At 43.9% G+C, this 27,489-nt stretch overlaps 2 protein-coding genes across 5 annotated transcripts; both read right to left on the bottom strand.

Moving 5' to 3' along the window:
* Positions 1-946: 946 nt before the first annotated feature.
* On the bottom strand, positions 947-17,160 carry TNFRSF14 (TNF receptor superfamily member 14). 2 transcript variants are annotated; one of them, XM_078379107.1, is made up of 8 exons: positions 16,724-17,160; positions 10,054-10,162; positions 8,970-9,095; positions 7,732-7,887; positions 6,539-6,629; positions 4,578-4,759; positions 4,085-4,101; positions 947-2,989 (listed from the first exon to the last, which is right to left on the bottom strand). In XM_078379107.1, exons 1-8 carry the CDS (start codon positions 16,730-16,732, stop codon positions 2,879-2,881), a joined length of 801 nt encoding a protein of 266 aa, XP_078235233.1. In that variant the 5' UTR covers positions 16,733-17,160; the 3' UTR covers positions 947-2,878. The 2 variants fall into 2 exon arrangements, with proteins under 2 accessions (XP_078235233.1, XP_020666082.3); XM_020810423.3 differs by lacking the exon at positions 16,724-17,160 and adding an exon at positions 16,118-16,284.
* Positions 17,161-23,276: 6,116 nt separating this feature from the next.
* On the bottom strand, positions 23,277-26,014 carry LOC110088239 (transcription factor HES-5). 3 transcript variants are annotated; one of them, XM_020810430.3, is made up of 3 exons: positions 25,900-26,014; positions 24,942-25,122; positions 23,277-24,446 (listed from the first exon to the last, which is right to left on the bottom strand). In XM_020810430.3, the coding sequence occupies exons 1-3, from the start codon at positions 25,963-25,965 to the stop codon at positions 24,214-24,216; spliced, it is 480 nt and encodes a 159-aa protein (XP_020666089.3). In that variant the 5' UTR covers positions 25,966-26,014; the 3' UTR covers positions 23,277-24,213. The 3 variants fall into 3 exon arrangements, with proteins under 3 accessions (XP_020666089.3, XP_072833768.2, XP_072833769.2); XM_072977667.2 differs by having other exon boundaries at positions 24,146-24,443; XM_072977668.2 differs by having other exon boundaries at positions 24,146-24,440.
* Positions 26,015-27,489: the final 1,475 nt, after the last annotated feature.

Raw genomic sequence — 27,489 nt, 5'->3', positions numbered from 1 at the left:
CAACATAACATGAAAACTAATAAAATAAGACAAATATTACATGAATCTTATAATAACAAGTTACAATACAAAATAGAATTAAAAAATAAAGATAGAAAGAAAAATCAAGTATTGACTGGAGGGAAGGCCTGAATAAACATCCATGTTTTTAATTGGCTTTTAAAGATACTCAGCGTAGGGGACGTGAGAATCATTGTAAGTCTATACGTAGTTTACCCATACAACGAAATTCACACAGAGACCAGATCCACATGCACACACATTAAAAAATCCCCAAACACTCCCCACCCACTAAAAATCCCCCACTAAGAACACAAACATCTACATCGCAGGCTAAGTCACACTGTCCAACTATTCACTACTTTAAGGTCTTTAAGCTCATTATTAAGTGCAATTATAGCTCTGGGTTAAAAACTATTCAGAAAATGTGTGGTCCGAGTCTTAATTGTTCCATATCTTCTCCCAGACGGCAATTTTGGGACAGAAAGATCTTGAGGTTGGGGGAGGAAATGTGAAAGTAAGGGGAAGTGAAACCCCTAAATTATCTCAGTCTTCCCCCAAACCTCCTGGAGGAATGGAATCAAAACGAAGCAATCGGTATGGTTTAGCGCTCACCTTGAATAATTAAATTATTTGTGGTCAAGCAAAACGATGTGCTTTACTGGTTGAAATGTCCAACTGCAAACAGGAGCCCGCGAGCTCAGATTTTCTCACTTGGCCTCAACCCTTGATGGAAAGTAATGGGCCAGCCGTGATTTCTCAGTTCGACCTACCTTGCAGGGTTGCTGGGGTGATGGAACAAAAAGGGAGCACTATCCACACTGTCTCAAGGTCTTGGAGGAAGAGGTAGAGAACAGAGGCGCAGATTTCATTTAGAAAGAAAACGATAATGCACCCCATTTCGCAAGCAGGAAAGAAAACAAGACACACACACCCTTACCCATCGTTCTTCTTCGCCTTCCCACATTTAATTTATCGGCATTTAAATAAATAAGCAGATTCTGAACAACACAAGCAAAATCCATCACAATATAATTCACAGATGTATTACTTTTAGCCTGCTGTGTATTTATAATCAACGAACTGATTCAGAAGGAATGTTATATAGACAACTAGGTGATAGAGGCAGGATCTGGAAAATGTTATAGCTACCATAGACATGTCGTAAGGTTAAACGAGAAAGCCCTATTAGGGTTGCTATAATTTGGTTCCGACTTGACAGCACATGACTAACTAACTAACTAACTAACATCTTCTTCTAACTAACTATATATCTAACTTATTGTATGGTTGGACCCATAATTGTGATGTGACTCCATGACACCTTCTCCCATAATGCATTTGTAAGGGAACGGAGGGACAACCCCCCTCTGTTCTAAGCCACTATACAGTCCAGTGTTATACAGCAGTGGTCCCCAACCTTGGGCTTCCAGATGTTCCTAGACTTCAACTCCCAGAAATCCTGGCCAGCAAAGGTGGTGTTGAAGGCTTCTGGGAGTTGTAGTCTAAGAACTTCTGGAGACCCAACATTGGGGACCACTGTTATACAGCACTAACACTTGTCAAGCATTGGAATCGTGAACTGAGTCTTTGGGGTTGACATCCAGACATTTCCTCCTCTTTTCCAAATGGAGCAAAGGAGTATCGCTCCATCACAAAGCTGCAGCTACTACTTGTCTGAACACTGTGTCTCAGTTTTCAGCTCCACGGTTGCATATTAGAGCTCCATTGACTTCTTCCTGGACATCTGAGAAACCACCGTCAACTGACATCTCTTAGACAACGCTTAACAACACCAACAACACCAGAGCAAACACCATTGGGAAGTCTGTAGTTCTTGTCAATGGATGGACGTGCCCAGGTAAAAAATGCAGATGATAGTAGAACAAATTGAGGCTAAAATGAATCTTTGACAGTGAAGAGAAAATAAATCCTTTGTCAGCAAACATGTTGACGCTGGCTGGCTCTTTCATTACTTCATCCTTTAGATGTTCTACGACTTACAGTGAACACTCTTTTGTATTGTCTTTGGAGAAGCTGAGAAGCATTGTCCCCCCAGAATCACCGCTGGTGGATGCATGGTCTTGAGTTCTCCTTCCCTCCGAAAAAGGTCCACTTTATCTCCATTTCATAGGAACCTATACTCTTCCTCTTCTTTCTGATACCATCCAGATCCAGTGTTTTCATTGGCTGATTCTATGAAAGCTTGGTTGGAACGTCCATACGTGCTAGTGCTAAATTAAAAGTGCTACATCATTTTCCCCCCCCTCCTTTTTCTAAGTTGTGTTTCATCTTTAGAACCTACAGAGCGCGCGGATGCTGTCAAATTGGGTTTGGGCAGACAAATGAATATCCTGCTACCCAGCCCCCAGCCCCACCCCCGGGTCATTTTTGAAGAATGGGCCAAACTTTTGCAAATCACCATATTCAGGATGGAAAGAACTTAAAGGCTTTTTTTTTTAATGGATGCCAGTAACAGCAAAATTGGACTGTTTTTCACCCTAGCTTAAAGGATGGAATGAATCCCAGAAAATGCTTTCGCAAACACTCTTGTGAACCCAGCCACAGACTGGCTGGGTTTTAGTCCTTGGGGGAAAATATTCCTTTGTTTTCTTCCCCGCTTCTTCTTGTAGTGACTCTTGCTCCTCTTCTCCACCTCCAGACACATCCTTTCCTGTGTGTTCAACTTTAACAAGCTTTTCTACCTCCTTCTCGAAAGAAAAAAAAACCAGTTTCATCTTCCTAGCAGATGGTGAACTGTTGTAGCTACGAATGTGATCGCCTTTTTATATGAAGAACAATGCAGTTTTTTACTTTGTCTTTATGTCCAGGGCTTCTAGTCATAGTGATTTGGTTTCTCAGCCAACGTTGTGCTTACTCAAGACATTGTGTAAGTCGGCTCACCAGAATGTTGATTGGTCTCCTGCATGGGTATCACCATGTGCTGGTCGCTTTCCGGAACAGGGAGATAATGGTTCGGTTCTTCTTTCTAAAACAAGGTGATGGGGAGGGGGAGAAGAAACTGTGTTTTAGAATCAGAGAAGCATAGATTAATGGAGTTGGAAGGGGTCTACAAGGCCATCGAGTCCAACCCCCTGCTCAAGGCAGGAATCCAAATCAAAGGATATCTGACAGAGGGCCGTCTGAGTGAGCAAAAGGTTGAAGAGGACAGGAAACATTTCAGAGGAATTCGCAGGTGATGGAATCTGGGGACATTTCACCCAAATGCCAAATCTTAACATTACCAATGTTCATATCAATGTAATCGTCTCTGTTTCCTTCTAAAATATCCTCGTGTAACCTACTACATTGGTCGCCAGCTGAGGGTCCCCAGATGTTCTTGGATGACCGCTTCTAGAAATCCTGGCCAAAAAAAGGTAGTCGTGAAGGCTCCTGGGAGTTTATGTCCAAGAACAATTGGGGACCCAACGCTGGGAACCACTGGCTAATTTTAGGCTGGCTTTGGGTAGAGTCTTGATAGTTTGACTTCTTAACGTTTGGGAAAATATATCGGTGAAGATTCTCAGTCCTCCAGGTGAGGTTATCTGGAAGTTGAGTCATGGCGACTGGACTCCTTTCTTATTAGATTGAAATGTTTCGCTAGTCATCCAAGTGGCTTCTTCAGTCTGAGGAGAGTCGGTAGGCGACCCCCTGATATATCCATGGAACCAACGTGGAGTATCAGGGATCTCCTACCAACTCTCTTCAGACTGAAGAAGCTTTTTGGATGAGGAGCGAAACATTTCATTGTAATAAAGAAAGATGTCTAGTTACCACGACTCAACTTCCAGATGTTTCAGAAAACAGGTGAAGAGGCTGCACCAACGGTTTTGTGGAGAAACCTCTGGAGAGAAGCAGCAACCAGAGGAAACTAGCGTCAAGCAAGGGAACAAAGGCCATTTCTTTTAAGATAATTCAGGGCGGTATAATTGGAGCATGGATGTAATGGAAAATCACGGCAGAAAGGAAAAACGATGGCACAGTTGCATATCTCATCTATGCTTTGATTGTGTTTTCAAAATATATTTGTAGAAAGAAGGGGAGTTTTAAAAGCAACGCATGATTCCCACAAAAATAGACTCACCTTTTCTTCAGCAGGGCCTACAAAACAAAACAAAAAGAGATTTCTCAGAGATATGAGCATAACTAAAGGGCTACTGTATTTTTCCCGTGTATAAGATGTCCCCATGTATAAGACGCCCCCCACTTTTCTAATCCAAAATTAAGAAATCTAAGTGGGGCTTAGCAAGTGTAGGGGGAAAGGGATCAAAGTGCTGCAGAATCGCTTTGATCCCTGCTTTCTGCTCCATTTGTTTTTTGTTCTCTCCTCGGCTTACTTCCGTGTATAAGACGACCCTAAATTTTTAGTCTAAAGATTTTAGACAAAAGTATAGTCTTATACATGAAAAAATACAGTATTTCTTTCCTCAAGTTGTCTGTCTGTTACTACAAGCCAGAATCTTGGTGGCCTAGGGAGACCAAGACAAACCCTGATTTCTAGAACTAAACTCTCACTGTTTTCTCTCTTTTTTTTCTGGATATAGAAGACAACTTTTTCTCTTTTTTTCTGCACTTACCTTCTTTGGCGTGCGTCATTTTTTTACGCAGGATGATGAAGATGAGAATGTTTATAACAACGATAACTAAAGCCAGAGAGATGACAATGGGAGCTATATGGACAGGGGAGTTTGGTTGATCACAGATTGCATCAGAGGTTGGACTGCCCGGCTGGACCTCGATCATACCTGTCTCGCTGCAACTGCAGTGAAGATGGAGACACAATAATTCAGTACTTGAGTTGGAGTGAGTGGCTGCATCCACCCTTTTTCATATTGTGACCCCCTCAGTGTTCACACTGATGCATCCTGGATCCACGTTAATCTGAGATTATTGTTCAGCCTCCATCAAAACCCACAGCATCTGTTCATTTCATCTCATCCCATTTCTAGCCTGCCTTTCTCTCCTCATATGTGGAGTCAAAGTAGCCAACAAAAGAACTTAAAAAACAAAACATCAGCTATAATTACAAAAGGCACTTTAGCACAAACTAACACCTAGAAACAACAAACTTTAGACAATTTGCAGATTTTTTGCAAACAAGCACAAATGTATGGCTTAGAAACTAGGACAGAGGTCAACAGAGGAATATCAGCAGCAATTCACAAGCAATGAACTCTACCCACCACCACCACATGATGCTGTGTGGATGAAGACGGCAGCAATCACTACAGAAGGAAATGTATCTTGGATCACTGTCTTGGTCTGTAGTCTAAGTCTACAGTATGGCCCCAAATAGGATTCTCCGGAACAGACAATAATGCTGGTAAGGATGGAAGGCATCAGGAAAAGAGGAAGACCAGGTACAAGATGGGCTAGCACTGGAGGATAGAAGTAAGGGTGCAACAAATACTTTCAAATGTTTCCTAGACTAAAAGGTTCACCTTGTGAAAATAATGGTCAGCCACTTTGGAATTTCCCCCCTGCCCCTGCACAACAAGGAAAAGATTGACACCTTTTTCACCATACCATCAGGTGAAAGGGAAAGAAAATAACCCCCTGTGGTTTTAGAGCAACACAACCTTGTATTTTACACCCAAATCTGTGCAAAACGCAAGGGCTTTTTGAAAATACATTTTGCATAAAACAAGTGCTGAAATACAAAACACCAACACAACTAACTTCAAAGATTTTGCACTTGTTTGAATGAAAGTGTTGAAGTTATTTCAACCTTGCATGCTGCCTTATTACCTATGGCTGGGAAAGACCTGGGTGACTGCCAATCAACCAAGGAATAACCAATTGTTTCTTCCCTGCCTCTGATTTTAAATAGAACCATGCCTCTCTGCTTAAGAGTCTTCCCCTGCCTCCTTTTAGTCAGCTGATAGTTAGTTAGCAGTTAGTGCAGTTATGTGAGGATGTAAGCTGCAAGAGTCTGCTGGAAGTAGTCAAAGTAATCCGTGGAGTCCTCTTGCCAGAAGCAATCACTTTTGTTCAGCATGCTGATAGTGATCTGTTCAACTGTGAGTGAATGAAACCCTTTTATTCTTTCTCTTACCAATGTCTCAGAGTGAGTTATTGAGATTGTAAGTGCCAGTTGATGAGACAATAAAGGGTGGTCTACTCTGAAGCTAATTCTGCTCTGTAAATCCCTGCACTTCTGCTGTGCAGCTAGAGGTTTTTAACCAAAATTCAAAACCCTGCAACAGAAACGAGCAAAATTAACACACTGTGTGAAATTGGAAAAAACGTGCAATGAAGGAAATAAATGAAGGTGGTTAATTTCAAGATGGGCAAAGCTGACATGATTCACGAGGAGGCTATGACTATCTGCTCTAGCTTCTGTTACTGAAAATGATCATCCCACTTTGCCTCACAGTTGTTCCTGCTCTCAGCCTTACCCTCCAACCTAAATTCCTAAAACTAGCTGCATGAGAAGAAAATGTGTGTGCATTGTGTGTGTATGTGTAAAATTTAAAAAGTGTCATCAAAAACCCATCTTTTAGGATCACAGCAGTGAGTAAAGGGAACTGACACTTACTTAGTCCAGTGTTCACAGGAAGAACTCATGTGGGTCGCTGAGAAAGTTTTAGGTGGACAAGCTACAAATTTAGTGTCACTGGTTTCCGTGCCTACGAAAGAAGGAGACAGATGTTGTTTCTCTCCTGACCAAGAAGCAGACCTTCAAATGGAATGTTTCCTTTAGCACAAGTTCAGATAGCTGTGACTTGTTAGGTAAGTCCCGGGTAAAAATAATCCTTTCCATTCTTTGCCTCAGAGTTGGGGAGAAAAATTATTTAGACGCAGTGCTACAACACAACCTGTCTTCTAACTGAATCTCTAATTTCTTTTTCATCAAAGTACTCTCCTGGAGTGGGTGGGTGCGTTTGTGCGTGCGTGAGTTGACTTATTCTCAGAGAGTTTCGGACAGAGATGCTGGCAAGTCTTTGGTCCCAAGTCCAAGTCTTTGGCGCCAAGTCCCAAGTCCAGGTCTTTGGCACCAAATCCCAAGTCCAAGTCTTTGGCACCAAGTCCCAAGTCTTTGGCACCAAGTCCCAAGTCCAAGTCTTTGGCACCAAGTCCCAAGTCCAAGTCTTTGGCACCAAGTCCCAAGTCTTTGGCACCAAGTCCCAAGTCCAAGTCTTTGGCACCAAGTCCCAAGTCTTTGGCACCAAGTCCCAAGTCCAAGTCTTTGGCACCAAGTCCCAAGTCCAAGTCCCTATTAAAAATAAGATTTTTTTTCCACCCGAAAGAAGAGAAGGTGGGTGGATTCCAAGTTGCAAGTTGAGTCCGAATCATTGGGGAGGGAAAAAACCAAGTCAGGTCCAAGTCGAGTCACTAAGTCTGACTTGACAGTGAGTCCTGTGACTTGAGTCCCCATGCCTGGTTTTGGATTAGATTTGATTGTATTCCTTGTATTATTTGTTTGGACAAAGAATGCTAATCTCCTCCTCCCCCCCATCATAACCTATAACACATTTCTCTGTGGTTCTCTGGCAGCCCACACATCCATTGGACAAATAAGGCCCCCTTGCATATTTTTTTTCATTTCATTATTTCCACTAACTTTCATAGTATGCACCATCCCTGCACCTTCACAATCTCTTGGAACAGGGCCCTTCCCAGTGCATTATGGAAGATGCAACTGATGGCCAGATAGACATTCACTCTGTCCAAGCAGCTGCGAAAACAGAGTGTCGCCATGATTATTGTCTGTCATGGTATTTGTCTTACCCAGTTCTATCACCATATAACCAGGCAGGGCGACGGTATGTTTTTGGCACATATCACAGGATTTCTCAGCAAAGTGAAGACAGAAGTAGCCTGCTTGGCAAGCACATACTGTGTTCTTCTGATACGTGCATTCTTCTTTAACTCTCAGGTGGGCCCCTGGGAAGGCACAATTGGAAATGGGAGTTCAGGATTCATAGACCCAGCCACCAGCTTTCATCAACGTATCCCATAGGACCAACACATTTTCTGGATCTTGCTGAGTTTGTTACAACATGTTCCCTGGTGTTCTTCGACTACAGCTCCCAGAAATCCTGGCCAGCACAGCTAGTGGTGAAGGCTTCTGGGAGATTTAGTCCAAGATACAAATCCTACAGTTCTCCCTTCTGGGAGTCCTACCTACCTTGCAGGCATCTTAAAAACACCGGAATATGATAGATCCAGGCCTATACTGGAATGCTTTGAGCCTTAGCTAGGCCTAGTTCCACCCACGTTTCCTGTTCCTACCCCACTGCTAGTTGGGAGCTGTGATGATTTGAAGGCTCATGGGAATTATAGTCACATAAAAGAAGGTGGAGTCTTTTAGTGACTCCCTGTCCAAACCTCATACTCTCTTTAGGTGGAGTTTGGCATTACTAAGCTTTCGAACTCAGACCATTCTCCCAGGGGTGTCACATATAGACATGTAAGGGAGATAGAACTCCCCCAGAAGATAATTATGGGGTTGCAGTCCAGAAAATGTGAAAATCCCATTCCCTAAGAACCGTTTTGAAAATGCTTCCTCTGGAGTAAACAGGTTGGCACTGTGGCTGCAAACCTTGTCAGTAGCCACAGAGATCTGAAAAAAAAATCATAGAATCATACAATAATTGAGTTGGAAGGGCCTGAAAAAGCCCATCAAGTCCGACCCCCTGCTTAGTGCAGGAATCCAATTTAAACCAGACCTAATATTTTTATTTTCCTAAATGCCTCCAGTGTTGGACAGCTCACTGCCTCCTAAGGTCATGGATTCCATCGTCATACTGCTCTAATAGTTAAGAAGTTTTCCTGAGGTCATGGGTTCCATTATCGTACTGCTCTAATAGTTAAGAATTTTTTTTCCTGATATTCCGCCTAAATCTGGTTTTGTGTTGCTTCATCCCATGATTATGTGTCCTGCACTCTGGGATGATCCATAAAAGATCCTGCCCCTCTTCTGTCAGAGGAGCCATACAGTCCTCCTCTGCATCTTCTCTTTTTACCTCCATCACAGACGTGACATCTAAAGCATGTAGTCTGACCATTAGGATGGTCCATGTAGGTCCTGTTCATACATGGAACACAAGTTGCGCTTGAGATGGCAGTGCAGTGTTGACGAACTCTGTATCCTACAAAAAAAGACAGTCAGACTCAGTGTATTCCATGGCTGCTGCTTTTTTGCTAAAATAAATTGCTAGGTCAGTTGGTGGTTAGGATATAGTTCAACATTGCTTCTTTATATTGGAATGAGATGCTCCTCAAATAACTTGGGGAAAGTGGTAGGCGTACATCTCCTAGAGCAGTGGTCCCCAACCTTGGGCCCTAAAGATGTTCTTGGACTACAACTCCCAGAAGCCTTCACCACCACCCCATCTGGCCAGGATTTCTGGGAGTTGAAGTCCAAGAACATCTGGAGGCCCAAGGTTGGGGACCACTGTCATAGAGTACATCTCGGATGAAAGCTGACGTGTCCCTCTCCAAACCTGGCTTCTGCCATTGCCCCATCACACTGGTGGCTTTGATGTCACAGGGAGGATGAACTCGCCCTGGGTTTGGGGTTCAGCACCTTGGATAGCTCTTATAAAGCTTAGGCTAAAAGGTGTCACTTTCCACCACCCTCTATGAAATAGGTGTCAGTATGCCTTGCCAGCTGGCTGGATGGCTCAGTGGTTTAGTCTTCTGGCTGCGGAACCAGAGGTTGAGAGTTCGATTCCCCTACGGTGCCTCCAGGGAGAAAAAGTGTAGCCTTAGGCAAGTGTACAGTCCCAGGGCACCCACTTCTGAGTACTCTCTACCTGGAAAAACCTGAAAGGGGTCACCAGAAATCAGAATTGACTTGATAGCACAGGATGATGATGCCCTGCCACCACTTGATACAGGCAGATGAATACTGGATGGCTCTTTTCCTCATGGGAATGGCATGGTCTCATGGAAGTCGGGAGCTACAGGATCAGAGAGTTACCGAAGGCGTTACACCTTGGCAAGTGTTACAGGGATTAGCAAGCGAGGTCCTCTCTACACCTCCCAGTGGGGTTTGTGTAGGCACTGCAAGCAAAATCCAACAGCTGCCGTCATCTTTTACATTACCTGCACCACATTTGGGACAGCATTGATGATTGTGTTCATACTCCCATTCTTCACAGGAGAAGGTTTCTCGAAAAAGAAGCAGCTGAGTTGCAAGGAAAAGCAAGAAAACCTTCCAAAAAAAAAAAGAGTGGGAAAAGACTTAATGGGGTGATGTGTCCAGTGTAATACATTTTCAACATTCCCTCCCAGAGAAGGAACCAAGAATCCACAATTTAAGATCCAAATAAAGGCTATCTCCTGTTCGCTCGTGCTCAGATTGGAAACTAAAGCTGTTGCCTTAACCATCATGCCCCAGACATGTTGTGCAATGTCAACAGATGTGTTTGTCACTACAGACCTATGCCTTCCTTTCCTCTTTTAAGTCTGAAGCCAGATGGGGAGGACGGAGTACCTTAAACCAAGGAAGTCCTGTACTGCCATAAGAAGCAGGTCTCAACTTAAGTTGATCCATTTCAAAGTATCAAGAGGAAGAACTTCCACAGGTAAAGCCCCATTCCTCCCACCCACCATTTGCACCAGAAGCATCAATAAGGTGGACTGGGACTCTAGCTTTTAAAAAATATAGATCAAGATGCCTTCTTCATATTTACATGATTACCCAGGTCTCTGGCTATTGCTAGGAATCTTGAAAACACAAATTCTTCCACAGTACTGCAAGGCATATTATACATCTGTATTCTGCAGCAAGCATTAGAAGTGAGTGTTCAAGGTGTTTGCAGTTTTGTATTTAGTAATAGATACGGGATTTTCAGATATTTCTTTCACTCCCAGTACCAGGATTCAGCTTGAATTCTGATCGTTGTAGCCAAAGAATCCCATGTCCTCACAAGGGTTTCAGGAGGCTCATCTGGTCTTTTGCAATGGTTCTCTCTGAAGCGACAACGGCTAAGATGTTGGGGCTCTTTAAACTCCTTAAGGACTCCTTAAGAACTAAGTGCAAAGCATTTAGGGAACTGATAGGTTGTTTTTGTTTTTGAGAGGCAGAGAGCCTATTGAACAGAGAGACTACTGCCTCTAATGCCTTGCACTTCCCAGTGAGCTGAGAATATCCCCTCCATGGCCTTCCCCATGTTTTAATGGCCCTTTCTGCAGACAGAAACTTTGCAAAGACCAGGCGAAGAGCCTGAAACACTCATAAGAACCTGGATATCCATCCATCCATCCATGCTAAAACTACTGGAATGCTGGCTGAATTCCAGTAGCTGTAATAAAATAAAATCCAAAAATCATAGTGCCTGTCCAGCATTAACTCTAGGGACGTGAAGAATATCGGGGGGGGGGGATTCTCTGTGATCTTCCAAATCTCACTGTCTCTGGCTGTTTTTGCCTAGGCTTCATCTCACACTGGTGGGATTTCATGACTCCCTGCAAGAACAAGACAACCCCCCCAACCACCACATCTTGGTTTTTCCCTGCTGTTTTTTTGTTTTGTTTTGTTTTGTTTTTTGGTACAAGAACCTGCCAAATTCTGCTCCACTCAGTGTCATTTCTAGAGAGCCTGGCACAGGAAAGATGGTGTTTAAGTGGAAAAGGTAATCATTCAGCATCAATTAGTGTTTCTTCTGGGGTAGAGGGGAAGGGGAAAATGACCATGAAACACCCAGCAAGCCCAATCATGATTTTTGGAGGGGAGGGAATCTCTCAGGCAGACAAATCTTTAAACAAAAGCCTTCGACTCAGTTTCCCTCTGAGAATAAAAGCCCATGAGATCCACATCACTGCTTTAACTCTTTTGCATTCCAGCAATCACACAGACACGCAGCTAAGGGGCATAAAATTATCTGCATTTGCCCATTCTGTGTCAGACCTACACAACTTCAGCACCATTTTCCCCCTACCCCCAGACCTAATCCAAGACCTAGAAGGCTTTGTGGAGAGAGGGGCATCTTTGTCCAAAGGCTGAGCTCAAAGGGGTGGGTCCTCATGTTGTCATAGAGGTGTTGCTGACAAGCATCAGGAAAGGGGAAAGCTTGGCACCCAAGCTTTGCGCCATCGCTGCGGGGACTTGGGTGACAAAGAAGTCTCATGAGTTGGGAGGCTGGTGCACCATCGCCTGCCTTGTGTGCACAGCACTATGACTGGAACACCCAAAACCTACGAATCAGGGGTGGAGGAGGCAGGGGACGACACTGGTGCCATCTGGAAAAGCCCACACAGTAACCTCATCCTGATAAGCTAATGAGCCTTGCAATTGGCTAAGAACAGATGAGGGAGCTCTACCCATCCTCCTGTTTTCATGTAGGCATGTGGCACCAGGTAGGAGAAATCAGAAAGAAGGCTGTCCTTCTTCCTTTTAGCCACAAGGTGGAGCCTAGAAGCAGTTTTCTCTGGAAAAGATGCAGTAAACAACTGGATGACCTTTGTCTAGGGAAATCCCGGGAACAAGACCGAGTTGCATTGTGCAGGAAACCAAGCCAGTACCCTTCTGATGGCTTCAAGGCATGAAACAAAACACAATATTTGTGGATTTCATAAGGTTTTGAAGTTAAACAGCTCATTGTCTCTGCTGTCCAGTGTTATTTTCCTGTGCACATCTGGTAGGGGTGGAAATGCTGGAGAGTGAAGAAATCAGGCAGGAAGAAAATGGATTTATTGGAACTATGGTGCTGGGGAAGAGCTTTGTGGATACCCTGGAGAGCCAGACAGACAAACAAGTGGGCCCTAGACTAAATCAAGCCTGAACCATCTCTGGAGGTCAAAAGTGTCGAAACTGATGCTGTCTTGCTTTGAGGACCTCATGAGAAGGCAGGATTCTCTGGAAAAGACAATAATGCTAGGAAAAGTTGAAAGCAGCAGGAAAAGAGGATGACCCCAATACAAGATGGATTGAGTCCTTAAAGGAAGCCACGGGCTTCGGATTGCCATTGCTGAGCAGGGCTGTTAAGAACTGTACATTTTGGAGATTTTCTCATTTGTGGGATGGCCATGAGTCAGGGAGACGTGACAGCACACCACAGCCACAAAATACGGATGCAGAATTTACACAACAGCCTATGGGAGCAAGCCCATGCTTGCCTTTGAACATGAGGAAAGCTAAAACGTGTGCCCAGAATTTAAAATACAAGCCTGCTTCTGTTGAGGCGTGGGGAGAGAGGCATCCATTTCATAAAATACATCAATAACATCTAAAGTGAAAAAGCTCATTAGGGAAAATGGGGGGGAGGGGGCTATCTTGGGCTCGTATTTGTGGTTTTGGATTTCCAGGGAACAAAAACATTCGTGGAACTGGAGAAAAGGAAACATCGACCTTCTTTAGGATGATACTTACTGGAATAATGGTCCACATTGTCTGTGGTGTTCTGGGAATTGTAGTTCCCCCTCTAAAACCCCTTTAGTCATTTCACCTGTCTCACCACAACACCCTGCGGAAGTGAGATTTGTATCTATCCACTGTTCACTCACACATCCTATTGACTAAATGTTTTTTAACTACTGCATGTACAGTCTCCCCCAAGTCCTTCATAGGGTCCCTGCAGAATAGGATCTAGTTGGATGGCTGGGAAGGAGAGGTTCCTTCTGCTAGAACTGGTCTCTGGGCCAAACAGCATCCTTCAGCTGGCTGCCCAGGTTTTTCACTCTCCCTTGCCCCCTGGGATCCCTTCCTCTTACACTGTGTACGTGGCAGAGAGAGAGAATGAGAACAGGGGAAGTCTGTAGAATCTATTGTTACTTTTTTGAGATTGCTCGTATACTTGATCTCCCATCTGGTACGGCCAATCAAATTTCCCATTTGATTTACAGGTGGTACACTGGATGCAGAGTTTGGATTAGAAAAGGGAGAAGGCAATACCTCTCCCTCTTCTCTCTCTCTCTCTGACAACAACATCCAGAATTCCCCAACCAGCATGACCACAGGGATTATGTGATTTGTAATTTTAAAAAATGTATTTCCCAACCTCTGTAAGTAGGGCAGTAGTCTTGCATCACTCTCTTGCTTCATAGCAGTGGTGTGTTCATGATTCTAAAAGCTGACATTTTTCATGGTTATGATCATAATGATTATCATATCTGTGATAATAGTTAAAAGTACCCCAAATGACAGAGAGAAGAAGATTGTCACGTCCCACTGCAGACGTCACTGGTACTAGACAATCAACACCTGTGACCTTCACTGAACCACACAAGAGTTGAAGAAGAAAAGATTATACTCCCTCGTTACTCAAAACCACACAATATTTCCACCACAACAAAAGAACATCTAACTTCTACACTATGTGGGAGTAAGAGTGACGTTTCCTACTCTAGCCAAACTAAAGGCCAGGATGCATAAAGAACAGTTTGCAATTTTTTTAAATACGTTTTTATAATAATAATAATTTATTGTCATTGTAAGTATATACACATACAACAAAGACACAGAAACAAAGAGACCGGCACATACATGTACACATACATGTACACCATGGGGTGCACCCAAACCCTTTTGTTGTTGTGGAAATGGTGTGTGGTTTTGAGCTGAAGGAAATTCTAGATCTGCAGAGACATATTGTCAGGAATTGATGATTTCAGCTGCCCAAAGGGCAGAAATTTTCCGAGGAACACCAAGTGTTGGGAATTTCCATCATCCTGAAAGAACACACCATATTTCCTGTCCTGCATTAAAAACAACATTTTGGTTCCCTGGAAGCAATCAAATAACAACAGGAATAACAACTGTTGATCCTATCTGAGTTTGTTGCTATGGCTATATACAGGGGACTGCACATAGCTAGTTGCTTGTTGTTGCTGCGTTGTTCCATCAAGTCACCTCTGATTTATGGCGATCCCATAAACGAGCGATCTCCAAAAGTGTAGAGTTCTTAAGAGCCTTCCTTAGCTCCTGCAAACTCAAGCCTGTGGCTTCCTTTGGGGGAGTCAATCCATCTCATATCTGGTCTTCCTCTTTTCCTGCTGCCTTCCACTTTTCCCAGCATTATCGTCTTGTCCAAAGAATCCTGCCTTCTCGTGTGGTGCCCAAAAAGCAGGACAGCCTCAGTTTCAACATTTTTTGCCTCCAGAGAGAGTTCAGAAATAGTTGCTTAATCAGACATATTTTACTCAATCCATACTTGGATGGATCAAGGAAACTTAATTTACTGTTTTGCAAATTTGTGTGGCAATGTCTTTTCGTTACCTTTGTGATACCGCAGAAAGCATCGCCTTCGATTCTCCCAAAGAGACAAAAGCTAGTAGTCTTTGTGATGACAAAAGACCATCCTTTAAAACATTTTCACTTTCAATCTCCTGTCATTAAGACATTAGGAAGCCAGAATCAAATACAGTGGGGTCTTGACTTGAGAACTTAATCCGTATTGGAAGGCGGTTCTCAAGTCAAAAAGTTCTCAGGTCAAATCTGCATTTCCCATAGGAATGCATTGAGAACCATTTGATCCGTATCTGCGCTTTTCCGTCCATAGAAACTAATGGGAAGCTCCTATTCTGCCTTCGACCACTAGAGGGGGATATTTTGTTTCTTTTTTTCTTAGGTCAAGAAAGGTTCAGGGAAGGCAGGGAAAAGACAGTCCAGGCAGTACCAGGCAGTCTGAAGACTCCCAATCCACTCTCTAAACGCTGGGAGGAGTGAGGAAGCAGACAGGCACCCTTTTCACTGGCCAACAGTTAACTGAAAGTTCAAATTTTGCACTTTCCCTGCCTCCCACGTGGGTTTTTTCAGTTCTTAACTCAAATCTAAGTATGTAAGTCAAGTCAATATTTTCCTATGAGAGCGGTTCTTAAGTCAAAATGTTCTCAATTCAAGCCGTTCTTAAGTCAAGACCCCACTGTAAGCAGAACCTGAAAATTCAGCTGTGCCCATTGACCCATTGCAGTTCCTTCCTTAGCCATATGGATCCACCTTATTAATAAAGATCCAGTAATATCCTTACCCATTCTTCCCAACTGTAGGTCACCAGATGTTCTTGGACTAAATCTCCCAAAAGCCTTCCACCCCAGCTGTGCTGGCCAGGATTTCTGGGAGTCGTAGTCCAAGCAGATCTGGAGACCCAAGGCTGGGAACTCCTGCCATGGTGGATTCATCCTGGCTCAGAATTCTGTTGCCTCTGGAGAAGGAAATGAGTCCACCAACCCTGTCCATCGTGCGTTTTCTCAGGATCTGCCTTCTGCTTTGGCTACCGGAGGTCATCTACGGCCACCCTAGAGAGTAGACAGAGGTGTTCCTCCCAGGTTGTCCGATCCCCTTCCGAAGTCATTCAAGCTCAACTCTGCAAGCTCCCGTTGGCCAACGGGGACGATGGGATCTACCATGCGTGCCAATAAAAAGAGGACATGGGTTCACCCCAGGTGGAAGATGCCGGAGGGAGGGTGCTAAGGGAGATGTGGACTACCTCCCTAAGCTTCCTTCCTGCTAAGCCACCCAGGTGCCCTGGAAAAGGCTGTCCCATTGCCAAGCATTAAAAAAAGGGGGGGTTGGCACCTGTCTGTCTAGTTTCATTTCCTGCTGGAAAGAAGAGGCGGTGTCCTTTCCATGGTAGGCACCCAACTCTCTAAGGAATCAGTTCCCTTTCCCTCTTCCCCTCCTTGTCAAGGCAATGATCAGCTGACAGCCAGAAATCCTGACCACCTCTATGGTCCATGTTCCCCCATCCCCATCCCACAGACACACACACACAAATGTCCTTGTTAACCCCTGCAGTGCCAGGAGGGCAACGGACAAAGTTCACCAAAGACTTACTAGAGCCATGATCTGAAATAAGGAAGTTCTCGGGAGTTTTTGGATTCCATCCAGCCGATGAGCAGAAGGGAAAAAATGGTCCTCCTATCGACCTCCTCCGGTCCCGGAGTTTTGTTTTTTTTTAAACTTCCACCCGTCGCTAGCGGACCCGGACAGCTCCTTCGGATCCGCTCAACATTCACACATTTTCACCTCCAATTCCAGCTGCGTCCTCTCTTTTCTCTCCTTCCCTGCGTTTTCCTTTCCTGGATGGTCTCCAGAGGGAAGAACGAAGGGTTTCCAAGTTCGGTTTTGGGAAGCTGCGCCTCTGATGGAAAAGAAAGAAAGGAAAAAAATCACACAGAGCAGGACCAGCAACTGATCCGTTTGACATTTCTGGGAATTCAAAAGCGAAAGCGCTGCTCCTCTTCCTGGAGGCTGTTGAATGCGTGCTTTCCCCCACCCCTCTTCCTGTAATGTGAGTCTTTGACCTGAAAAAAAAAAAAAGATAATAGAGGCTTTCTAGTTTAATTTCATGGCAGAGGGAAAGCAGCCTTTCCATGGATCGTGCAGGGTTGGTGTATCTATTAGTACAGAATGCAAATTCCGGAGTAGGTGATCCCTTTAATTGCCCATGAAGAATATAAAACAAAAAAAGGGGGGGGGGGAAACCAAAGAGCGAGCTTTCGATAATAAATCATCTTCTTCAAGGCTCTTCACCTACTTACTTACTTACTTAGTTACTTACTTACTTCACCTGCTTCATTTCTTCTATTTATTCATTTATTATATCTCTCTGTTCTTTCATTTCCATCTTGATCATACTATATTATTGTTTACATGTTTTAGGATTATGATGGCCTCTGATGATGATTGTGATTGCGATGGGGATGTTTTTTTAATTGTCATTCAGTGATACTTTATGATTTTTTTTTGTAAGCCATCCCAAGTAGACTCTGTCTGGGGGCGGGGCGGGTATAAATTGAATGAATGAATAAATAAAATAAATGAAAATATTTATTTATTTATTTATTTATTTATTTATTTATTTATTTATTTATTTATTTATTTATTTATTTATTTATTTATTTCATTAGATTCCTACCCTGCCCATCTAGACCAAAGGTCTATTCTGGGCAAGCAAGTTCGCGTGAGCAAATCCAAACTCAGCGGCTGTTTTATATTCTTCACGGTCGATTAAAGGGATCACTTACTCCTGAATTTGTATTATTTCCATGACCAGGCGGGCCTTGTCCCAATTTTTTTTTCCTGAACAGGAGGAGAGGAAACTCCTGAAATATCAGGGCGAGGGGGTGCAGCTTTAGATAGGCAGCCTCCGATGACCCTGTGAAATTTGTTCAGCTAACAGGATACTGGCTCTCTGTGATGTTGGGGTTGTCGGGAAAGGCTAAGACAGATATTTTAACAAGCATAGGTGTGAACAAGCATGCACAGATTGAAATTAAAAATTTAAAAAGTCATACACCGCACCTTGGTGTCCCATTAGCATACCTATTAAATTAAAACGCCTCTAAAGGTTTGGCCGGTAAGCTGTGCGTATGTCTACATGCAAGGGTATTAGAGAAAAAATCCAAAGAAAAAAATGAAAAAGAGAAAAATAGGTAGCATCTTAAAGACGATTATATGTGAATGTGAGCTTTCGAGAACAAGTCCACTTCGTCAGACATCTGGGAAATATGAAATATTGATATGTGGAGTGTTTGCACATACTAACATGGCTATGTCTTCTAAAACTACATAAAAGGGTGTTATTCCGTGGCTTAAATTCCTGCTGCTTAGTATAGGGAGTTGCCCTAGAGTAGACCCATTTGAATTACTAGAACTCGACAGGATTCAGAAAGTTCATCAAGTGTCAGGAGGTATTCCTGGAGAGACCGAGACTAAGATCATCCACTCTCTTGTACGCCTGATCACCATGTATGGATGTGAAAGCTGGACAGTAAAAGAAGCTGACAGGGAAAATGATTTGTTTGAAAGGTGGTGCTGGAGGAGAGCTTTACGGACACATGGGGCTGCCAAAAAGATGAACAAGTGAATCCTAGATCAAATCAAACCTGAATTACCTCTGAAAGCAAAAATAATGAAACTGAAGCTTGTCCAACTTTGGGCACATCATGAGAAAGCAGGCTTCTCTGAGAGAGACAATAATGCTAGGAAGGGTGGAAGGCAGCAGGAAAAGAGGAAGACTAAATGTGAGATGGACTTATTCCCTAAAGGAAGCCACAGAGTTGAGTTTGCAATTGGTTTAAAACACATCCACCTGCTTACCATTTGGTCCCATGTGTGCTGTCATCAATTTAAAAAATACAATGCCGTATGCCAATCATAGAGCAGAGACCCTTCAGCCAGAGTGAATTAGTGAGCATTCCCTTAGAGGGGAAGAAAAACAAGGAAAATTGTGAAAGAAAAACCAAACCACATGCATCTCATGACTCAAAAGCATGTGCTTTGATCACTGTGTGTGTCATCGTTACTCAGGCTGTCTCGCTGTATTCCTTACAGACAGTCTAAAACTGCAGGAAGCTGGAATGGTGCCTATCCACAAGTGATGAGGTGGGTCTTTTGTAAAGTTGTTGTTCAGTTGTTAAGTCGTGTCCAACTCTTCATGACCCCATGGACCAGAGCATGCCAGGCTCTCCTGTCTTCCACTGCCTCCCAGAGTTGGGTCAAATTCATGTTGGTCGCTTCAGTGACCCTGTCCAGCCATCTCATCCTCTGTCGTCCCCTTCTCCTCTTGCCTTCAGACTTTCCCAACATCAGGGTCTTTTCCAGGGAGTCTTCTCTTCTCATGAGATGGCCAAAGTCTTGGAGCCTCAGCTTCAGGATCTGTCCTGACAGTGAGCACTCAGGGTTGATTTCCTGCAGAACAGATGGGCTTGTTCTCCTTGCAGTCCAGGGGACTCTCAAGAATCTCCTCCAGCACCACAATTCCAAAGCCTCAATTCTTCGGCAGTCAGACTTCTTTATGGTCCAGCTCTCACTTCCATACATCGCTACTGGAAATGCCATAGCTTTGACTATGCAGACCTTTGTCAGCAAGGTGATGTCTCTGCTGTTTAAGATGCTGTTGAGGTTTGTCATCGCTTTCCTCCCAAAAAGCAGGCGTCTTTTAATTTCGTGGCTGCTGTCACCATCTGCAGTGATCATGGAGCCCAAGAAAGTAAAATCTGTCACTGCCTCCATGTCTTCCCCTTCTATTTGCCAGGAGGTGATGGGGCCAGTGGTTATGATCTTAGTTTTTTTTATGTTGAGCTTCAGACCATTTTTGCACTCTCCTCTTTCACCCTCATTAAGAGGTTCTTTAATTCTTCCTCACTTTCTGCCATCAGAGTGGTATCATCTGCATATCTGAGGTTGTTGATAGTATTTCTTCAGGCAATCTTGATTCCAGCTTTGAATTCACCCAGGGATTCATTAACTTTGCAAAGTTAATGGCTCTTAACTTCCCCCTTCAAGACCTTCAAATACTTTGCCTTACAAGAGGAATGAAATAATGCTTCTGGGGAAATCTATTTCTCTCCAGGCTGCTGTGAAGATAGCAGTTACATTCAGAGGGTCCCTTCCTGCTCTGCAGTTCAAAGATGATGATGGTAATTAACATGCAAGGAGAGAAGTTTAGAGATCTGATTTTATTATTATTATTATTATTTGGCAAAGGAAGAAAACGGCCTTTTAAAAAATGGTACAGGTAATTTAATTACGAAGTTCCCCATGCAGAGGTGCTTATGACTTTGCCTGGAAGCAAATGAGAGTTACTGATTTCCTCTGAAGAATAAGGGCACCCCTTCTCACCTCCCAAATATATGGAGAATGGCCATTGCCTAGAATTTCTCTCATGCAGGAATGGTCCACCAGTCATAGATAGAAATCTTGAATTTTCCCAGAACAGGAGCCTGGGAAAAAGGTGTTGAACAGGGACTTTCCTCCGGTTTTAGATTACAGCATCCAGCGTCTCTCCTTCAGCTTGATGACGAAGGACGCCATCAGGGTGACAGGCTGAGCAGTTCTTTGAATGCTACTTGAAACAGACAAGAGCGGTTAATGCTGAAGAAGCAGGAGAGAGAAGTGTCACATATTCCACTGAGCAGTTAAAACTTGTTTCCAGGAATCCGTCTTCATAATCTTTTGAAAGCGTTAAGAAACCACAGGAAGCATAAGGTCACACTGACTGATTTTTCATTCTAGCAGAGGTGTAGGGAGCTGTCATGAGCATGTAGCACCCACATGAACATCCTGTGACCTTAAAATCATCAAGATGGGACACTGGATTCGCCATCAATAGATCCAGGATTGGTTCAGCCTTGATCTCATATCTCAGGAACGATCGCCCAAAATACGTGGCGGCGGTTTCAAATCTTTTTGTGATTTAAGCACAGTGTTGAGGAGATGGGTCTGAGACCTTCAGGGAAATCACCTGTTCTATGCAGTATGGACAGAAGCCCTTCTGCTTTCTTACAAAAATACCTGCCCTTCAAAAAAAAAAAAAAAGAGGCCTGTTGCTCAAAGCACTCATTTTTGTACAGTGTGCTGTTTTTGTTCTGTTCAACTGTGAGTAAATGCAACTTTTTTCTCTCTCTGATCAACATCTCAGAGGGGATTATTGGGGCTGTAATTGTCATCAATGAGAATGAAAGGGGCAGTCTACCCTAGGAAAATGGTAATTCAAAACTGTAAAAGAAGAAACACACCTACAGACACCTTCCTGTGTGTTCACTTGGACCCAGACCTATTTCTGAGGCTGAATAGCGGTCTCATGGGTTGCATCCTGTTTTTACAAAAAATTTAAAAGGAAGGAAGGAAGGAAGGAAGGAAGGAAGGAAGGAAGGAAGGAAGGAAGGAAGGAAGGAAGGAAGGAAGGAAGGAAGGAAGGAAGGAAGGAAGGAAGGAAGGAAGGAAGGAAGGAAGGAAGGAAGCTGGCACAGTGTTTCCTGGAAGTTGTAAACTTGCTGCCCTTGGCATGCTTGCGTGTATGTTCTGTACTGTCATGTTGGAATCAACTTATAGAGACCCTAATAAGGCTTTCAAGGTAAGTGAGATATTTAAAGAATGGTTTTACCCGTTCCACTCCCTCAGTCAGTTTCAATGGCTGAGCAGGGATTCGAACCCTGTTCTCCAGCATCCTAGTCCCTCACTCTATCCACTTCACCGCACTGGGAATCCCTCACTGCCCTTGAGCCTCTATAAAAGATGCAAAACACAAAGCTTTTGAGGAACTGTGGGGTGGTTTGACATGAAAACAAACAAAGCATTTCAAAACAGTACTTCTCAGTACCCTTCTTTTCCTGGGGGTCAACCAGAGATACTTCCTCTAAATGTTGATATTCTGGGTGAAACGTCCTCGGTTGACTCTCTTTTCACGTCCTCGTGTGTCTCCTGTGCTTTTCAGTCTTTTCACACAATCAGTTACTCTTTTGCTTTCAGTCAGAACCTTGGTGGATTGAAGGTGGATTTCTTTTCTTAGTGAAAGGAATCCACTACGTTGCCTAGGTTGGCAATGATTTTAGGCGTAGAAACTAAGGTTGGGTACATAGCCTCTGATCTGACCTGGGAGTCGGTTTAGATCTTCAGAATGCACTCCAGTCCAAGCAACCTTAAGCTCCCTCTGGTTCAATTTGTACACCAGATATGTGTGAATCGGTAAGCCTTATATGCTGGGAAACCCAAAATGGCTGCCATTCTGTTTTGGTTCTGCATGAATGGATGTTGTGTTTGAATCCAGATCTTAACCAGAAAAGTAAAACAGTTAGCTCCTTGGGTTTTCACACAAGGCACCTTTAAATTTTGTTTTTTAAGAAAAGGCTGAAGCACTCCCATTTGGGTTTTCCCTCCCCCCTCCCCCCCCATACAGAAACTCATCTGTAAATTCACTTGTCTTCACCCTGGTACCGAACCTGGCTTTCTGCTTTGATCGGGACCTTATGCAATTGGTTAACTTACAGATGCTAATGCAAAACATGTGTAGCTTATGGACAGAACAGCTGGATAGACCAGTGGTTTACACATCTGGCTGTGGAGCCAGAGGTTGGGAGCTCCAGTACCCATAGAGCTGGACTCAATAATCCTAGGATCCCTTCCACCTCTGCAATTCTCAGTTAATTCTCCTTATTGTCGTTATCATTATCATTCCACCCCATAGTGCTTAAAGCTCTCTTTGACCAGTTGACAGCTTAATTATGCAGGCTACACATTATGTCCCAGTGTCCTGTCTTGCATAGGAAGAAACAGCACAAAGCAGTTTTTTTTAAAAAAGAAATATATATTTATTTCTTGTTTTTCCTTCCGATATTATTGTACAGAAGGGCATACATTGTATGCACACCATACAAAGATCCTGGCAGCAGGAGAACATACACACAAAAAATTACACACCACCCACAGAGGGATGGCAATCTTCCTCGTATAAGAGGAAACAAATCATTTATTTCAATGAAACACAACACCAAGAAGAGCTCAATGTTCTTACTCTCGGAAGAAAATGTATGACATTGAATCCTTACAATCCATCAACGGATCATCCTTTTTTTTCTTTAATATAAAGCAAAGAGGGTTATTGTTTTCCTAAGAAACAGTAGCAGAGAGATGGGTGGGAATCTGGGAAATCTCACAGCGGAGCAGCTGGCCTTCTTGAAAACAGAGGGCCTCTCGTTTCTCATCCAGATAGATGGTAACAGCTGTGGATCACGAGAAACCAAAATCTGATTTGACGATAAGGTGCGAAAGCAGAGGCAGAAGCTGTTGGCCAACATGATAGATGACCTTTTACTGGATGAATTTTAAGCCTTCTGGACTCCGACACCCATGAGTCTCAACTGACTCAGCAGGATGGGAGCACCAACCACAAGCAGGAGACCACGGAAGCTACTAAGACAGTGGTTCCCAACCTTGGGTCCTCCAGATGTTCTTGGACTACAACTCCCAGAAGCCTTCGTCATGGGCTGTACTGGCTAGGATTTCTAGGAGTTGCAGTCCAAGAGCATCTGGGAATCCCAAGGTTGGGAATCGCTGTGATAAAGTGAATCAGCTCCCCATTTTACTGCCAACTTTAAAGGAGCTATCCACAGGGTGGAACCTTATTCCTAAGGTTCAGCACCATGGACAGCTCCCTCACAACCCATTGACATCAGAGCCCCCACAGTCTGGAGGATTCAGGATTTCTCCAGCCCCTGCTTTAGCACCTTACAGATTTAAAAAAAAATCTTACCCCCACTTTGATTCCATACACTTTGCTATAAAACAAACACTTTTCTTCATTATGAAGGTACTCGCCCTCTTCCCACGTTGGACTGGAGCGGTGTGTTGCTTTCCCTCCCATTGAGGCACAGCCCAAATAACCTTCCAACACATCCATCATCCAAATCATCCCCTCCCCTCCTCGAGAATAAATAACAATAAAGGGAAAATATTTCCTACAAAGAAGAGGACCAGGGCTAGACTTCCCCCCCCCTCTGGAATCAAAGTCCCATCAGCCATTTCTTTCCCCCCCAGCGCTTCTACCAGGGTCGCCAGAGGTTGTGGATGTTCTTAAATGCAAAGTGCTTCAAGGCCGCCGGGGAGCTGGTGGCATCAGGGGTCGTTAGCTGGTTCCGCTGGAAGTGGCTGACGAGCATGGCTTGAGTCTCGTTGTGGACTTTGTGGAGGGACATGAAGTGGAACGCCTCTTGCAAACATCTGGAATAGCCTTCTTTGAAGTCAACCTGTGTGTCTTTGTGAGCAGGTCCTGCTGCTGCAGAAGAAAAAGCAGGAGAAGAGAGAGAGAGAACCGTTTAGTATCCATGCAATGGAATGTCTTTAAAGGATGCTAAGAGCACCCTTTATTGAGGGCCAACAAGACAGGAGAGAAAAAGGTAAGGAGATGCATGCTTGGGAACAGTTGAGCTTTACAAACTGCAAATCAACAGTCTACCTACACTGTAGGTGAACACTGACTACCATATGGGTTCAAGGGTCAAACATGGAAGGGGGGGACAAGGGAGGGCATTTCTGGAAGTGGGCATGGCTAGCATCCTACACTGAAGGGGCTTAGGTTGTAGTACAGGAACATCTGGGAACCCAAGACTGGGAAGAAATAATAATACACGGATGAGGGATCTGATGCAGTATATAACAGTGTCCTACTGTTCACTTTCCTGATTCCCCTTCCCATTTATGATTGATGGGTAGATAGTTGAGTTCTCTTCAAATAGAGCTTAAATTCTTTCGGCTTTTCCAGTCTACCCACCTTTGGTCTGCATCTGGCTTTGTTGCTTGAGATAATCCACAGTCATCTCCAGGATGTCGGCTTTCTCCAGCTTGGAGTTTGGTTGGTGGCGCTGGAATTCTTTCTCCAGTAAGACCTTGAGCTGCTCAATGCTGCTGTTGATGCGGTCCCGGCGCATTTTCTCCACCACCGGTTTTCTAAGCTGCCAAGGCAGAAAGATAATCCATTAGGATTCAGGTCAGTGGAACCCCATTCATAGTCTATGCCCCCAAACAGAGAGACCAAGCCAACTACGAGCCATTTTACAATATCAAATGAAGAGGAGATTCTTCTGGAGTGACTCATAGTGTCTTGGTGGCTAGTTTAGCCACCATTGTTCAACAACAACAACAACAACAGAGCTACCCCCCAAAAAGCAATATTAGGAACAGCATATATACTGTTTAGCAAATACTTAGGTTTTCGGTTAAAACTTGCATCTATTACAGAATGCCAGCCAATGTTTTTTAAAATTTTGATGGACTGTGCCTGGTGTTTTTTTTTTTTGTTTTTTTTTTTTTTTTTAGTAATAATAAGAATCATCTTTAGAACTGCAAAGCTGGAAAGGGACCTTTATGGATCATTGAGTTTAGCCCCTGTCAAGGAGGCCCAGTGGGGGAATCGAACTCCCAACCTTGAGTTTTGCAGACAGAGACCTGAGCCACCGTTTGCTCAAAGAATCCTCATAAGTTTAGGTTTACAAAAGCTACTTTCTCATAGGGGGAAAAATCTGGAAGGTCCTCGATGTTCTTGACCCAAAAACATAACTTCCCGAAGCTCTGCGACAACGTTGAGGACGTCCCCTTAGTTAAAACCATCTTCTCCCTCCGTGACGCAGTACTATGATTTTTGGTAGGGAAAACTGCTTCCGAACCTCTTTAGGTCCATCCTACAAATATACCGAGAAGCCCCCAACAAAAGCCCCCAAAGGGTTACTTACTTTGTTTTTCTCTTTCGGACTTAGCATGCCGTTCTGGTCCATGAAAAGGATGCTGGAAGGAGCCATTCGTTCGCGGGGCCTCGAAGGCAGGAGGTTCGGTTTTGCTGAGCAGATGCGCGGTGAATCTTACAGCTTCCCTCGGCCTCTATTTATACCCCCCTGGGCTGCCCGAGACGCTGTGGGTCTCAGCTTCACTAGAGTTTCCCACACTCAGGAGCCAATCAGAAGCCGCCGGGGGGACACAATAGCCCCAGCGGCTCATCTTTGCATGCTCTATTGACGGTGAATAGCCGGGGGATAATGACCCTCTAAAAAATGAGCAGGTGGGGTCTCTGCTGTATGGGATCAGGGGATTACACAGGGAGAGGCAGAGCTGGGAACGGCCTGGCCCTCCACTCACTGAGGCCACAAAAGACATCAATCACATTCCAACCCATCAGAAGCTACCCTTCGCAGCCATCAGCATGATGTCTATGTGCGTAGAGGGTGTGCGTGGCCGGCGGCAGCAAGAGAGAGCCCCAGCTTTACCAAAGAGGGCACACACGTGCCCGGATTCATGTCATTTTTTTCCCTTCTTGGAGAAAGCCCTCATTTCCCCCCTCAAACACTATGCTCCTGAAGGCTACAATAAATGGATGATTTTTTAAAAAAATATATATATCCTTGTACTTAGAAAGCTAGCATGCCAGCAGTTGCACATTTCTAAAACCTCTACAAACTGGGCATAAAAATAAGGGAAATGACCGCTGCGATCATCCAGTCTCTAGGGCACAGACATGGCTCTGCAGATAGACTTCAACTTCCATCCACCTTAGTCAATGTCCCCAAACCATCCCAGCAACTTATAAGGTGCCCAGAACTGCTTTCAAGGTATACAGCCACTAAACATGGAGGCTCTACTGAACGGGCAGGATTCCTGATTCATCTTCCAGGACAGTGTGTTTCCTTCTGGCCCATCGGCCCAGACTCGGCATGAATTTCAGCCATTCGTGAGCCGCTCTTGGTTCGTCACAAAGTTCATTTCTTGCACGGATAAATAGCCACACATTTTGTGGTGCGTACAATGTTTACGGAATACGGGATGGTTGAGTTAGCTGATCTATGCTAATTCCAAACTGCAGGTTCTCATGGAGGTCTGTCCAGAAGTAGATCTGGTTGCAATATAGCTAGGAATACAGACAAGGGGGGGAAATCATCTTTTTTTAAAAAAAATTGTTTCATCTGTATTTACACTTCAGAATATATTTGAATGCATGCAAAAATTGACACAGATCAGGGGTCAACGGGTTCCTACTGAGAGATGGAGTCTTGATCGCATTTTAGTGATTATCCGTTAAATTCTGTTGGTGTGCTCGTGTTTAACTCCAATTTTATAACCATTACATTTATTGTTTTCAATTGTTTTTTGAGGATATGATTGTTCAATGTGTAAACTGCATGGAGTGGCCGTGGCAGTCGGATGGGGCGGTATAAGAGGCCAAATAAATAAATAAATAACAGCCTTTCATAAAAACATGATAGCAACACACACGAGTCCTGGGTTCGAAACCCCCACTTGGGTGTGGTGCTCAGAGGGCAATCCTCAGCCGT

This window comes from Pogona vitticeps, chromosome 7 (genome assembly GCF_051106095.1).
Source record: "Pogona vitticeps strain Pit_001003342236 chromosome 7, PviZW2.1, whole genome shotgun sequence".
Taxonomy (NCBI): domain Eukaryota; kingdom Metazoa; phylum Chordata; class Lepidosauria; order Squamata; family Agamidae; genus Pogona; species Pogona vitticeps.
Note: the sequence above shows the minus strand (reverse complement) of the source record. Positions and strands in the feature narration are given on the sequence as shown.